The sequence below is a fragment of the Leptidea sinapis genome, chromosome 2 (genome assembly GCF_905404315.1).
Source record: "Leptidea sinapis chromosome 2, ilLepSina1.1, whole genome shotgun sequence".
NCBI lineage: Eukaryota > Metazoa > Arthropoda > Insecta > Lepidoptera > Pieridae > Leptidea > Leptidea sinapis.
The window spans coordinates 18,465,049-18,480,670 of record NC_066266.1 but is presented as its reverse complement, the minus strand read 5'-3'; the positions used below and the strand labels follow the sequence as shown (position 1 = coordinate 18,480,670).

At 35.5% G+C, this 15,622-nt stretch overlaps 1 protein-coding gene across 1 annotated transcript; it reads right to left on the bottom strand.

The window, feature by feature from the left end:
• Positions 1-657: 657 nt before the first annotated feature.
• LOC126973313 (uncharacterized) lies at positions 658-1,647 on the bottom strand (the record flags this gene model as incomplete). Its single annotated transcript, XM_050820526.1, has 1 exon — positions 658-1,647. A coding segment is annotated over one exon (990 nt), but the record flags the coding sequence as incomplete, so codon positions are not given.
• Positions 1,648-15,622: the final 13,975 nt, after the last annotated feature.

Sequence of the window (15,622 nt, the reverse complement as noted above, 5' to 3'; positions counted from 1 at the left end):
TAGGCTGCCAGTCCACCAGAGCGGAGCGAGGCAGCGGAGCCGAGAAACGGACTAATGCGGAGTGGAGTTGCGTACTGTGACTGTCCACCGGAGCGGAGCGAGGCTGCGGAGCGGAGTGAGGAAGTAATGCGGAGCGGAGTTGCTGTGTTTTTCAATATGCGGAGCTAGGCAGCAAGTACGCGACGAGTGATTTCGAGCTCCCGGCGTGGGGCGATTGGTTTAATTCTACGCGAAATGTCAGTGATAGCAGACATGCCATCGAAAAAGTTGATACATTATTACCTTACATTGCTTGAGGAAGAAGCGTTGGAGTCAGAAGAAGCCGAAATACTTACCATATACCATTTGAACAATTCTATGAGGAAACATAGATTTTGGTTAAGAAATCATATCAAACATCGTTCAGAACACAGTGAATATTTTACTTTTTTCCAAACAGCTGATGAAGAAACTTTCGAAAATTCTTATAGAGTTTCAAGATGTACTTTTTATGAACTTCACTCCCTGATTGAACCATATATTCGGAAACAAGACACAAATTACAGAAATTCAATTAGTAGCCGTGAAAGATTAGCGGTGTGTTTAAAGTAAGTACACATTTTAAATCAAAGTAACTTTTATTTTTGCATACAGTTATAGAAGCCATGTTATATTAATTTAAAAATCGTAATCTGTCTCAAAATTGACCGCATTTTCATTGGGTTCTGTTGGCTCTGCTGCAGATGTTTCAATATCCTGGGTTGTTGGAATTTGTAAAGCGCTAGGATTAATGATACTAGTGTTAATATTATCTGAAGCACTAGGAATGTTGACACTAGTGTTGGTATTATCTGAAGCACTAGGAATATTAAGACTAGTGTTGATATTATCTGAAGCACTAGGAATATTGATACTAGTGTTGATATTATCTGAAGCACTAGGAGTATCGATACTAGTGTTGATGTTATCTGATGTAGGTGTTGAGCCTGTAGAATAACCATAATTATTCGGAGAATACCAACTATGTTGAAGATTACTTTCTTCAGCTGACATTACCGCATTAAAGCAGGTTTTTTTAATTTGAAGTTGAAAATAATACGGCAGCTTTTTTGTCGATGCAGCCAAATTTAAAAAAAATAAGTCTATTTCATCGTATTTATCACTGGCTGACATCATGTTTTTAAGTTCTATCCGTTCTCGTTCCAACACTTCGCGGCGTTCTTGATTTTTTTTTAAATAATCTAGAATTTCATCGTTCTTTCTTTTTTTGGATGTTGATGGAAGAGATTCCGAAGCTGTTGGATTCTTAGGATCATCGGCAGAAGGAAGATTATTTGAATTTGATGGCAAAAAATTGCATGATTCCCGTGAACTCTCTTCAATGGTATTTGGCGGATTTGAAGTTTCGCTTACTGAGTGGTCCAGGGGCGTAAAATTTGTTGACCGGTCTCTGTTACTCATGTAAGGCAATAAAAATGACATGGCTTTTTGATATTTCCATTCTTTTCGTTGTTTTCTAGCCTGTCCACTCCTTGTTGCATTTTGTCTTTTTAAGGCATCCCGATGGTTATCTCTCAGTTGTTTCCATCGCGACTTGGCAGTTGTAACTGAAACAATCAACAAACACAAAAATGTATTACATGGTCTATTTATGACAAAAATATTACATCACTTACGCGAAGTACAATTAAATACGTTTTTTTTTAGGTATTTAGCAACCGGCCAGTCATTTACAACGATGGGAGAGAATTTTAGAATTGGATTGAAAAGTGTATCAAGAATTGTTGAGGAGGTTTGTGATGCTTTATGGAATATATTGCAACCTCTTGTCATGTCACAACCAACAGAAAACGACTGGAAAGAAATCGCAAAAGATTTTGATGAACTATGGCAATTTAAAAATTGTATAGGTGCTCTTGATGGCAAGCACGTATATATCAAGGCTCCCTCGAAAACCGGGTCCTCGTTTTTCAACTACAAAAAGAGATTTTCTGTAGTATTGATGTGTTTAGCTGATGCCAAAAGGAAAATCATAATGGCTGATGTGGGATCTATGGGAAGATTTTCTGATGCAGGAATTTTTGATAACAGCATTTTCGGAAATAGTCTAAAAGAAAAGAGATTGAATTTACCTCAGCCGGTACCATTTTATCAAGGTGGAGCAAAAATGCCGTTCGTATTTATAGGAGACGAAGCTTTTCCATTAATGGAAAATTTTATGAGGCCTTACCCACGTGATGGACTTAACGCAGAAAAAAAAAATTTTAATTACCGATTATCAAGAGCACGTCGTATTGTTGAGGCAACTTTCGGTGTATTGACGAGAAAGTGGTACGTGTATCATAAAGATTTTGAATGCAAAATAGAAACAGTTGACAAGGTAATAAAAGCAACATGTGTTTTGCACAATTATTTAATTCAAAGACAACCTAATTATATAAACAATATTGAAAATAACATGGAGCAATCATTATTATCAGTCTGTGATATTATAGAAACACAACATTCTAGTAACGATGGTTATCAAGTTCGTGAAATGTATTGTTCATACTTTAATAATCAGGGGAAGGTACCATGGCAAGATACTCGAATTTTGAAAAGAATCTATAATAGTCAGTGATGTGAGACAGATATAGATAATTTGGCCAGCTGCGGACATTATTTAACTATTTAGGCTATTACATTATATAGGCTATTTTGTTAAATAAAAAAAAAGATATCAATATGTACCTACTAGAAGGTATTATAGAATAAAGATACATATTATTTACCATCCGATATGTTTGTTTCAATGATAATTTGGTCCCACGCAGCATCTTTTGTTTCGTTGCATTTGTAAAATTCTGAAGATGTGTTCCAAATGCACGGAAACTTTTTCACACTTTCAATAAGTTTTTCATCCATTATCTTCGGTCACATACGCACTGGTCGGAATACGGCGGCACACTGCCGGCGCAAAGTGCGCCCGCGCCCGCACTCGCTTCCCCGCTCCGCATCCCCGCACGTTTCCCCGCTCCGTTTCCCCGCTCCGTTTCCCCGCTCCGCATCCCCGCACGTTTCCCCGCTCCGTTTCCCCGCTCCGCATACCGGTTTTATATGAAATTTTAAACTAGCTCGCAAGTCCCTGTCCACTTAAGAGGAGCGGAGATTTTGTGCAATCCTATTGGTTAATATTTCTCCGTTTCTCGGCTCCGCTGCCTCGCTCCGCTCTGGTGGACTGGCAGCCTTATGGTTCCTTTTTTTGTAAATGCAGGTACTGTGTACAATACTGTGACGTCTTCTATTTCTACGTTTTGTAAGATTACCAAGTCCTGAATTGACTCAGATGCCTGGCAGACAATGTCATCAGTTTCAGTCTGCTTTTGAATAATTTGCATGTCCTGGTTCACAGAAATCTCATTTGAAATAAGAGTTTCAAAAGGTTGGCCCATAAAGTTGCCGGTTTCGGTGTTAGCAGAAACATTTTCATACTCGAACAAAATCTCATTTACAATCGCAGTTACTTTACATTGCCCGACAGATTTGTCAGTTGTGTTAGCACAAATATTTTCATTCTCAATCGAAATCTGAATTAAAATAAAGATGTAAGTAACTGTAAGTTATAAATGATGAAAAAAATTTAATGAGACAAAGTAAGATTAAGTAGCGGTTAAATACCTCATTTACCATCGGAGTTTCTTCACACCGGCCGACAGATTTGTCAATTGTGGTGTTTGAACAAATATTTTCATTTTCATTCTCGATATAAATCTGTATTAAAATTAAAATAACTGTCAGTTAACTGTAGGAGAATTTGTAATATTGGAACAATTAACTTATGAATACCTGTACATTAAAAATGTTTATCTCTTGATGATCTGTGCAGCTCCAATCCATTAATGCTAGAAGTTCAGAAACAACATTAGGACTTCCTGCAATAGTCGGGCATGGACTAGGATTCGATGTTTGGAGGTTATCTCGACATGTGTTTGCCGCGCGGGAGTCGTTTTCCTGGTTTTGATGTTCACTTAGTGCTAAGTCTACTAGAAACCGTCCTCTTTTCTTCATTGTGTTATTGTGATATTATTTACACACTTTTTTTTAATATGTTATCAATAAACAGTTGTTGTTATTTGTTGAAATAGACTACTACATTTATTATGCTTATGAAAAGTGGCTTGCTTTTTTTTTACCTATGAATTCCTCAAAATTTGAATTACAGTAAACTTATTTGCGACAGAAAACCACTTAATTTTGTTGAATGCTGTTATGGAGCTTTTGAAATACGCTTAAAATCACTCATATATGGCGCCCTCATATATAACTCAATTTGCCTAAAATTAAATAATATTTCAAACCCCTATTTCCCTGAAAAGAGCATCATAGTATGCTCTATCTATCAAAGGCATCCATTGCAGCATCGACTTGAGAGCTGCCACTTTTGGTCAGGTAATCCTTTTTTCACAGATCTCATAGTAACAGGAGTGGGTAGGTCTCTAGGAAATTGGATAACTTGGCGATTTGACCGGACACTTCTTCGATTTTCAATTGCTCCAAGAATGTTTACTTGCGTATAATCTTCATCACTATGACTTGTCTTGTAATATACACTAAAATAACATTGTGTAAACTTCAAAGCCGTCACTTTTGTGTATGGTACTCTGTCAGAGCCCAAAACCTTTCAACATGCAGCAAAATCTTTAATATCTTCTTTAATTAGTTGAATAATCCTGTATGGATTATATCTGTTGACTTTTTTCAGAATCCTTACTAACGATACCAGTGAATAATATTCTAAATGAGTTAACACCCGTTCAATACAGGAGTGGACAGTGTCCACTTCTTGGATGCCAGAATGACCAGGCGTCCAGTATTTAACAGGGATTTCCTCAATATTTTCATTTTCTTTTAAGAAGTCTGGTGTGGCATAAGACATAATAGAATTTCGGTTTTGAGGAACACAGGAATCGGACCATAATATAAGTTTTTTAATATCAGGGTGATCTTCATACAGTGCTTTAAGGATTTTCTGCTAAGCACTAGCCAAATCATTACCCGATCTACCACTCAAAACTTCACTCCATAAGCAGCAATAAATTTTTTTGGTTCTTGAAAAATGTGCTGTTAGGTTATAAACATTCAGCTTGCTTTTGCAAAAGAAGGAGCCAACGTCAGCTTGAGGACATGTTAGAACATTTTGTAGATCAAAACATAAAACATCTACATCAGATTTGCGATCAATGTTTCTTTGAACTCTCATATCTTTTTTCTCCTCCTGGTGCTTGGTGTAAATTTCATTCATTTCCTCGGTCAACAGATTTTCATTTTTAGCCATTTCCCACTCAGAACATTTATCACACCTGTCTTTCTTCGGCATTAAAAATGTCAAATTAAACTCTTCATTTAAATTTTTTGAAATCAAATGCATTTTTATGACAGGTTTCGTTTTATCTTCTTTATATTTTTCTACATACTGTTCGTGCATTTTTGTAATATTCAATGAAGTCTTTGAGTCCAGATACTGTCTTTGCGTAGATGAACGGCAATAATGTGACTCGACTACTAAGTAAGATCGAATGTGTTCTCGAACTTGGTTCTTATAAACTTCTGGAATGCTGGCTTGGTTATTATGACATCCCCTGAGATCTCTCTGTGGTGCACCAGTATTTGAATCTTTCTTTTGATGAACACCATAAATAGTCTTTTGGGAAATTGCCAATGTCCCAAGGTAAAACTTTTTACACACTTTGATACGTGTACCTTGAATTTCAAAATAATAAAAGTATGAGTACTTTTTATTTGTTGTTCCTGTTGTGGAGCGTTTCTTCCGTTTCATTTCTGTAGTTTGAAGTATATAGTGATATTTTTCTATCTGAAATGCCATATTATAGTAGGATGTGAATATATCCAGCTGACTTTCAGTTATTGCTTTGCTGCAGTTATATTTACAGGAAGAAAATCAATCTTTTAAATTAGCAACACACTTTTTTGGGACCTGCTTCCCTCCACTTGAAACATAGGCTTCCCCCGATTGGTGTAGTTTTCTATTCACGTTTCTTTGCCATTGGCCTGGTTTCCTTAGACGTTTTCTTGTTTTGCTCTTCTTCAACTCTGAAATAAAATGTAGACATGAATATTGATAACTATAAAATTTGTAGAAAATTCTGTGAAAAAGTGAACAGGTTCTGATCGGAATTCACCAGTTTCTTCATCTAAAATCACCTGTTCGTGGTTTGCAGGCTGATTTACTGGATTTCCATCAGTTTTCGCAGCGATATTAATAATTTCTCCTGTTATTTTGACACAAAACACTCCGTTCTTCCATTTTGACAGGTCCTATCTAAGTGTAGCCAAATTTGTAAAACATAGTTCTATCTGTCATACAATATTTAACATGGAACCTTGATGCATAAAAAATTAAAAAAAATTACATAGAACTTTTTGTTTCGTCAATATCTTGCGAACCACAGACAATTTTTTGACAGTCATTGATGCCGATAGAAACCTTGAGAGACGGGCTACGATTTAAAAAAATAAAATGAAAAATCGTAAAAATGCTAGATAGAACCCTGTTGAACTGAGGCGACGATATGTCGCTCGGTGTCATCTCTTTCGATAATATTGGAATTTATCTGTCAAATATCGTCATCTCTTTTGATATTATTGGAATTTATGTGTCGAATGTCATCACTTTCAATAAAATTTGAATTTATCTGTCGATGTGAGTCATGAAACTTTGGCGATCGAGTTCGGTCTGTTACTTGAACCAGATAGACTTCTTCCTTTGACTCCGTATTAATTTCAAGAATTACATACTGCGCGGACTCTGAATTCACGAATATATTAGAACAGCTATTTGAAAACTCTGGAACATTAAGTAATAATAGCGTAAATACCGCGTAGATAGGAACCTTCGACTAGTATTTTTATTGAACATTATTGTAATTTCAAAAAAGTCATAGGTTATTGAACATTATTTTAATTTCAAAAAGTCATAGGTTAAATATTTCTGGATATCCAGCCTGTGACAACTGCTGAATGTACGTCATCGATCATCTTCTCATAATCTTATCATTGGATATTAGAAAGCGTGCTGTCGGAATGGGATAATTGCTCAGAGACGATAAGACGTGACGTGAAACCTTCCCGCGTTGGCACTGACCGCAGGAGTGTGTCCAAGCACGGCAGCCTTTGCTGATTAGAGGCGACCGCTTCCACGCGCACCAGGATGGCTGAGGTGGTGTAGTCTTATCTGATCGTAGTACCTCAACTTATAATTTCATAAAGGGTAATTAATGGAACGAAAATGATTGAATTTTTTACAGTACAATACCTTTATTTATGAAATACAGCTTTGTTACTTAAAGAAAGCTTAACACTGATATTATTATCAGCAAACATTTTGTGACGTCGTCCGAGATCCGTTGCTTTATCAGATAAATATTTTTCTTCTTAAATATGTTCCCCTTTAAAATTATGTTCAATCCATGCATAGTACCATCTTTGGATTTAGATCCTCCATAGGTGTTGTTATTTTATTCGGTGAATGATCCATATGAGCTACTACCACTCGAATTCGTTTGAATGATGACATGATTTTTCTGAAGAGTACTCGATCCATATAAGCTATCACCTATCGAATGAGTCCGGCTGTAGACATTGTAATTTGTTTCGTGACAGACCCGTAGGTATTATTACCAGTTGAATAATATTTGTAATAGGTATTTTCAAGTTGAACGGTGTTTGATTCAAGGGAGGTTATTTCTATTCCGTTTAAGTTTTCAAAAAAGTTGATATTTTGTTCAGTGTCTGATCCGTACGTATTGGTTCCTGATGACGCAATCTGCCTATCGCTATTTTTGTGTTGTATCGTAATCGATCCATCATCAATGATGCCTTTTGGATCAGCCTCTTTACTGATGTCGTTACTGTCGAAGGTATCTGATATATGTCGCTCGTTCTCATCTCTTTCGATAATATTAGAATTTATCTGTCGAATGTCGTCATCTCTTCGATAATATTGGAATTTATCAATCGAATGTCGTCATCTCTTTCGATAATGTTGGAATTTAGCAGTCGAATGTCATCACTTTCAATAATATTGGAATTCATCTGTCGATGTGCGTCATGAAACTTCGGAGATTAAGTTCGGTCTGTAACTTGAACTAGATAGACTTCTTCCCGTGGCTCCGTATTTATTTGATGAATTATATACTACGCGGACTCTTGAATTCACGAATATATTACCATACCATGTGGATGAATAACTTGTAAGTACTGGATAATTTTGGAAAACAAATTTAAGGTATATATTCATTCATGTGATTGGTAATTATTTTATTTTTTATTTCTATTTATTAATATTTGGGAGACTTACAGCTAGCTTACAATTATAACTTATGAAATAATTAAAACTAATGAAGGCTACTTAAAAGTTTCCACATTTATGTAGAATTAATGATATAATTTAATTTTACGCTTTAAAACTATATTAATACAATTATTTAAATTGGAAGAACTTATTAGTAAAAGTTATTTTCAATTTAGTATTAGATGTAGAAAATAAATCTAGATCTACGTCATTTGACAAGTCGTTGTATGTTCTGCAGGATCTAGTAATGAAGTTATTTGCACGATAGTTACACCTCGCCATGGGAGTATGTAAAAGGCTAGGGTTACGAATTGGAAAGTCATGCGCTACTAGTCCAAGCATGCTAAGTAACTCTGCACAGTCGATCTTACTTTTTTACACCTGTCAAAGTAGGTATGTGAAAACGATACGGCTCGGTGTTGAAGGAATTTCACAAACTTTTTTTGTGTTCTTTCAATACGGTTAATGTAGACATTATATTGGGGATTCCATACTTGTGAACCGTATTCGAGGTGGCTCCGTACATATGCACAGTACAGAATTTTAATGGTTTTAAGAGAACAGAACTTCGATGACGTTCTGAGAATGAAACCTAACGCCTTCGATGCTTTTTTTTATAATAGAATCCACGTGTTCGTAAAAAAGTAATTTTGAGTCGAAGATAATACCTAAGTCTCTGGTGCTCTTAACCCTGCTTAGGTATGATTTTTTAATAGGTGATAGGGGAATTTTTTCGCGTAAATGAGCAGACAAAGCATTTGGAAATATTTAAAGCCAATTTATTGATGTTGCAGTAATTATCAAAACAGTCTAAGTCGGTCTGGAGATGTATCGGGTCATGAATGTTTCTGATGGGACATAAAATTTTCATATCATCAGCATAAAGTAGGATTTTAGAGAATTTGAAACACTGAGATATGTCATTAATAAAGATAACGAAAAGAAGAGGCCCTAAGAGAGATCCCTGAGGAACACCTGATGGGGTTGACATTGGAGCAGAGGTAACACCATTGAGAACAACCGTTTGACATCTGTTATGTACATACGACGAAAACCACCTGAACAAGTTCCCACGAATACCAGCTCGGCTTAGTTTTTGAAGTAAGAGGTGGTGGTCAATTTTGTCAAAACATTTGCTGTAGTCAGTATAAATAACGTCAACCTGCGCTGGCTCCGATATATGTTTTGATAAAAACTGACAACACACTAGCAGGTTAGACGTGGTAGACCTACCCTTTAGAAAACCGTGCTGTTCATCGCAGAAAGTATGTTTAAGCGAGTAATATGATTGGTCACATACAATTTTTTCTAAAATTTTTGCAAAGACGCACAACTTAAAAAATAGCTCTGAAAATAAAAAAATAATTGAAATAGGTCTGTAGTTTTCTATTTTGTCTTTGGGGCCTTTTTTGTGGATTGGGGTAATGAGCGTTGCTTTCCATTGAAAAGGTACTACCCCCTCTTCCAATGAGCGCTTATACAGCATGGTTTAAGGTAACTTAAGACTTTCAGCACATTTGTAAATTAAAATGTTGTCTGGGCCAGATGATTTCTTTAAATCCACAGATTTAAGATGCTTAAGCACATCTTTTTCTGTTATTTCAATTGGTGCGACGCCGCATGTTCTATCAGTTAGCTCTGGATCATAATATGTAATTGAATGATGGGATGGTTCAGTAAAGTTGGACTGAAAATATTTCCGAACATATCACATATTATTACATCACCTTCTCCGGATGATTGGTTACCCAGGTTGAGAATGGATGGGTATGAGTTCGATTGTGTCTTAAGTTTAATATATGACCAAAAAGATTTAGGGTTCTTGTTAATGTTAAGGTTTCGTTTCAATATTGGATATAAATTTGGAGTACATTTCTTTTTCTAGAAGCTTAAACCGTTGTGTAAGTATATTGAAAGAGTTTAAATCAGCTAGATTATGATATCTTTTGAATTTCGAGCGATATTTGTTTCTTTCGTTCAAGAGTTTGATCAGAGAATTCTGCGATTGGGATTAATAATTTTACATTTTATGTATTTACTTCGAAGATCATTCAAAAATAAATAAAGTAGATTTACTGATTCAATTAGGTTTTTATTTTGAAACTCGGAATTCCAGTTTATACTATATAAACTGGAATTAATGGCTGGATAATCTCCTGTGTTATATTTATATTTAAGGTACGGGTTGGATGTGAGCTTGGGTAATTGAATGTAATCGAGTTTAATGCTCAGTGCTTTGTGGTGTTGATCTTCACTTACAAGGGGGCAGATGGGAAAAGTTACAGAGATATTATCATAGGTAGACAAGATCAAATCTGGGATTCTGTTATTGATATTAGAGATAAAATTATATTGTGCCAAGTTACATAAAGAGAAATATCTAGTAATTCAAATTGATGCTCGCCTTGTATGTTCGATGGTTAAAGAGAACACCCGTCGTCAGCCTGATTCCATACAATATTCGGCAAATTAAAATCTCCAGCAATAAGAAATTTATCCGTTGGATGGCTTAAAACTAAATCTGTCAGTTTGTTAGAAAAGTTTGCTATTTGTAAAGAAAGAGTGTTACCTAAGTTTTGATTACAGAGATAAACCGTACAAATGTGTAGCTTAAAAGTACCTATCTGTCTGATCCGAGTAAGCGAGAGCGTAACCCACAAATCCTCTGCTGAGGAGCACCAGTCAGGGTGATCCTGTGCTGCAAGCTCACGCCGTACAGCGATAAGCACTCCACCTCCGAGGGCTTGCGCTCGAGCCTCGTAGTCCCTATCTTGTCGCCACACAAGGTACCGGTCGTCGAATAACTCGCTGCTACAAATCCCTTCTGTAGAATTCTACAGTTTTTGTTCGAAGACCACGCACATTTTGATAAAATATATTTAACGAGCCCATCACGGAATGAAAATCTGTAATACATAAAGTCCTAAATAACTATAACGACAAGAAAGGGACCATATCTCCATTGTCATCTATTTTATCAATAACAACACATTGTTGCCTGTTGCTAAGATATAATTCTATCCACTGAAGTGTAGGACCCCTGATACCGATTAATTCAAGCTTATCTAGTAGCAGATCGTGGGAGACCAAGTCGAAGGCTTTCGAGTTATCAAAAAATAGTCCAGTAGTTAGATTGCTATTGTTGATACTTGTAACAATAGCCTTTACCCCTTGGCCACAGTCACCTGCGGCGCGGTCTGCGGCGCGCAAAGCGGTGAGCGGCAAAAACAAATTGAGCAAATTGTATGAAGTATGCCATTACCAAAAACTTCACCAATTCCAATACGACCATCAACTTCCCAAACATCATATACCGAACCTTTGCCAAATAATTCACCATCGGCTCCATATCGACCGTCATCTTCCGAAACCTCGTGAACCTTCTGAACCTTTGCCAAATACTTTAGTTTTAGGTTCAAACCAGCTATCAACCGCCCAAACGTCACAGTATTTACCATTGGTAATCAATTCACCCCAACCATTCACTTCTCAAAATCCCGTTTATTTCAACCAATCGGGCTCATCAAATTCTACTCCTACCATTCAAATAATATCCAATGAGTTGATTTCCCAAAGAACAGAAACAAACCGTGTAAATGAAGCTTTAATTAAAGCTTATGAAGACTTCGATCGTAAAAATTGAGATAGTTTAATCGGCTTAATTTTTCATGAATTAATTTTTCATTTCAAATTATTGATAATAAAAATAAAAAATTATAAAAAACAACTCACCTTTATTTCATTTCTTAGAACATCATTAATTGCTTTGCAGACTTCAGGTATAATTTGTGATATTGCTTGGGGAGACACTTTGAATAAATAGTATAAACTTTTATAACTGTCACCACTTGCGATAAACCTTAGTGTTATTGCTAGACGATATTTCGCTGGTAGAAGTCCGTATCTTGTTTCGAAATCAGAGGAGAAATTTTGTCTAGCAAATACTCAAAATCTGTGAAACTCATGCGGCAGAAGTTATGAAACTCCCTTGATGGTTCGTAAAAAAGCTCATTAAATTTTTTTTCTATAAATTGTCTGAAACGAATAAAAATTTTTAAGTAAAATTAAATAACACGGCAAATTAAAGCCCAAATAATAGTTCTAAAGCAGTACCTTGTGCGATTTCTATGTATTGTAATCATCCACCATCGTCTTTGCTTTCTTCTTTTTTTTCTTTTTTCTCTCTCTTTTTGAATCAATTTTTGATTTGAAAAGAATCAATTTTGTCACTTATCATCTAGGAACTCCGATCCGGATCGCTAAAGTGCGTGTTACTGTCCTCTCGGCGTTTGTAGGAAAGATTTAGGAGTTTCGACAAATAGATAAGGATATATGCAAAACTTTAATTTAACATTATCTTTAATAGAAACGTTTTTTGTTTTCTTGAATCATAAAATAAATTAATGAACATTATCGAAGAATTGCGGAAAGACACGTGCAAGCAGTTTGAATTATGTTTTCTCGGCTCATGTGGTAATTGTTTTTTTAATTACCAAATATGCCAACCAGTCTCAATACTCCGTCTAGTCTTGTGAGTCTCTCTCTCTCTCATGCCAGATTTTGGGAGACAACACGTCCTGAGGATGCCTCGTGTAGAGGCGAAACACTTGTCGAATTGTTTATAGACGAATATTGGCGAAATTAACACTAAAAAAAACTCAAATCATTTGGATAATAATGGATTTCCACAAAGTAACGCCTACTTCAATAAATTTTCACAAATATCATCATCAGATTACAGTTCTAAATGAGGAATGTACCTAACAAAGAAAATTTATTCTGAAAAAAGGTTATCGTATAGTGAAGGTTTATACGTTTTATGTTATAAAAATAAAAACAGAAACTAGACTTACATTTGGACCTGCTCTAACTGTCGTCGGTGTTATTGGCCGTCGGTCGTCCTGGTTTCTTAAAGATGCTCCGCCCGGGCTTGTTTCAAATAAAAAAATACTTGACCTCCTTCAGACATGTCTGTGTAAAGAGTAAAATAAAAGAAGTACATAATAAAATAACGATAGCCTCTTTTTTCTTTGAAGTTATAAAAATTACAACATCCTATTAAAACCACTTAATTGAGCCCTTATTCTTGGTGATTTTAACTATGATCTGCTCAAAACTGATGACAGCACGAAGCAATTTAAAATTTTCCTGAAGGAAAATGGATTTAACATTCTGAACAAAATTAGCAAAATCTTTTGCACTAGAGAAACTGGGACATCTAAAACTATACTGGATCATGTGTGTACCAATATAAAGGACATTAAGTATAATCTAAGCATAATAGAATCTGCGATGTCAGACCATAAGCAGATGTACTTAGAAATTTACCAATATCAACCCAAACCCACTGAAAAGACTAAATATACTGCAACTGACTACACAAAGCTATATAAAATCATACAGGAAAATAAAAATCTAAATATTGACCATGACTATGCAGTTTTAGAACGGACGTTACTAACCAGCCTTAAGAAATGTCAAGTTACTAAATATAAAATTTTAAATCCTCCTAGGCAAGACTGGATAAACAAAGAAATATTAAACCTGATTAACGAGAGAAATATACTTTGGGTGGACTTTAGAAAGAAACCTAATGATAAAATTATAGAAAAAACGTTTAAAGATCATCGTAATAAAGTAAGTAGAGAAATCAGTCAAGCCAAGAGCTCGTACTACAAGAAACAGTTTATAAACTGCATAAAAAAGCCATCTAAAATGTGGAACCTAATCAACTCTCTCTCTCTTAATAAATCCAAAGAAAACTCTAAGCCACTGAAGCTAGAGACCGAAATTGGAGAAATAGCAAACGAAAAGGATATCTGCGAACATTTTAACATATTTTTCTCTACTATAGGATCTCAATTGGCTAGTTCTGTTCCCACTAACTACCATCACGCTCAACCGTACGAAGAAACACGTAACCAAGTTAACCCAAAGACCCTACTTCACTTAGAACTAACATCAATTGATGAACTAAATAAGATAATTGATAAACTAAGCACTAATACTAGCTCTGGACTGGATGGTGTCAGTACGAAATCACTGATTTGTGTTAAAACCCAAATTATAGACGAACTTACACTTTGCATAAACAAATGCCTAAATCAAGGAACTTTTCCAAATAGTTTAAAGGTTGCAAAAGTGACACCAATCTTTAAAAGTGGAAGTAGGCTAAATCCTAACAACTATCGGCCAATTTCTGTGTTACCGGTCATCTCCAAAGTTTTTGAAAAGGTAATTTATAATCGCCTTCAAAATTACCTCGAGTCAATAAACTTCTTTTATGAAAAACAGTACGGGTTTAGACCTAAGTCAAATACATTGTCAGCAACAATCGACCTAGTTACAAACATTAGAATCAACATTGACCAAAAACGAATTGCACTTGGAGTCTTTATAGATCTAAAAAAGGCTTTTGACACTGTCAGCCATGAAAAGCTAATTAATAAATTATATGAAATCGGTGTTGGTGGCAGTGCACTCAACTTAGTAAAGTCATACCTCTCTGATAGGTACCAAGTAGTTAGAATAGGCCAGAATGAAAGCAAACCTCAACCTATTACGTATGGAGTCCCTCAGGGTTCGATATTAGGACCTCTTTTCTTTCTAGTTTACATAAATAGCGTTAGTGCTTTAGGTCTAAAAGGAGATCTAAGTCTCTATGCCGACGACACATGTTTATTCTACTTTGGTAATTCTATACAGGAAGTTATCCAAAAAGCACAAACAGATCTCGACCGTCTTAACATGTGGTTTCAAAGTAACCTTCTGACAATTAATGTTGATAAGACAAATTACGTTATCTTTGCGGCCAAAAATAAAAAGGTACCGGATTATGAACCATTATGCATAAATAATCAAGTGATATGCAAGAAATCAAGTGAAAAATATCTCGGTCTCATATTAGATAATCAACTAAACTGGAAGCCACATATTGAGAAGGTCTGTTCTACGATACGATCTCTAACAGGTGCGTTAAATGGCTGTGTTAAATGTCTTCCAACAAACATAAGATACATAATTTACAATTCTCTAGTCAAACCACATCTAGAGTATCTGATTGAGATCTGGGGGTCAGCCGCAAAAACAAATTTAAAAACCTTGCAAATAAGGCAAAACAAGCTCCTAAAAACATTATTTGGCTTAGACTTCTCAACGGCGACTGACAAAATATATAAAAATACAAAAATATTAAGCGTAAAACAAATATTTATATTCCAGACTTGCTTACTTATAAGAAAAATACTTAATAAAGACATACGCACTCAAATATCTTTCACCAAGAAGATACAA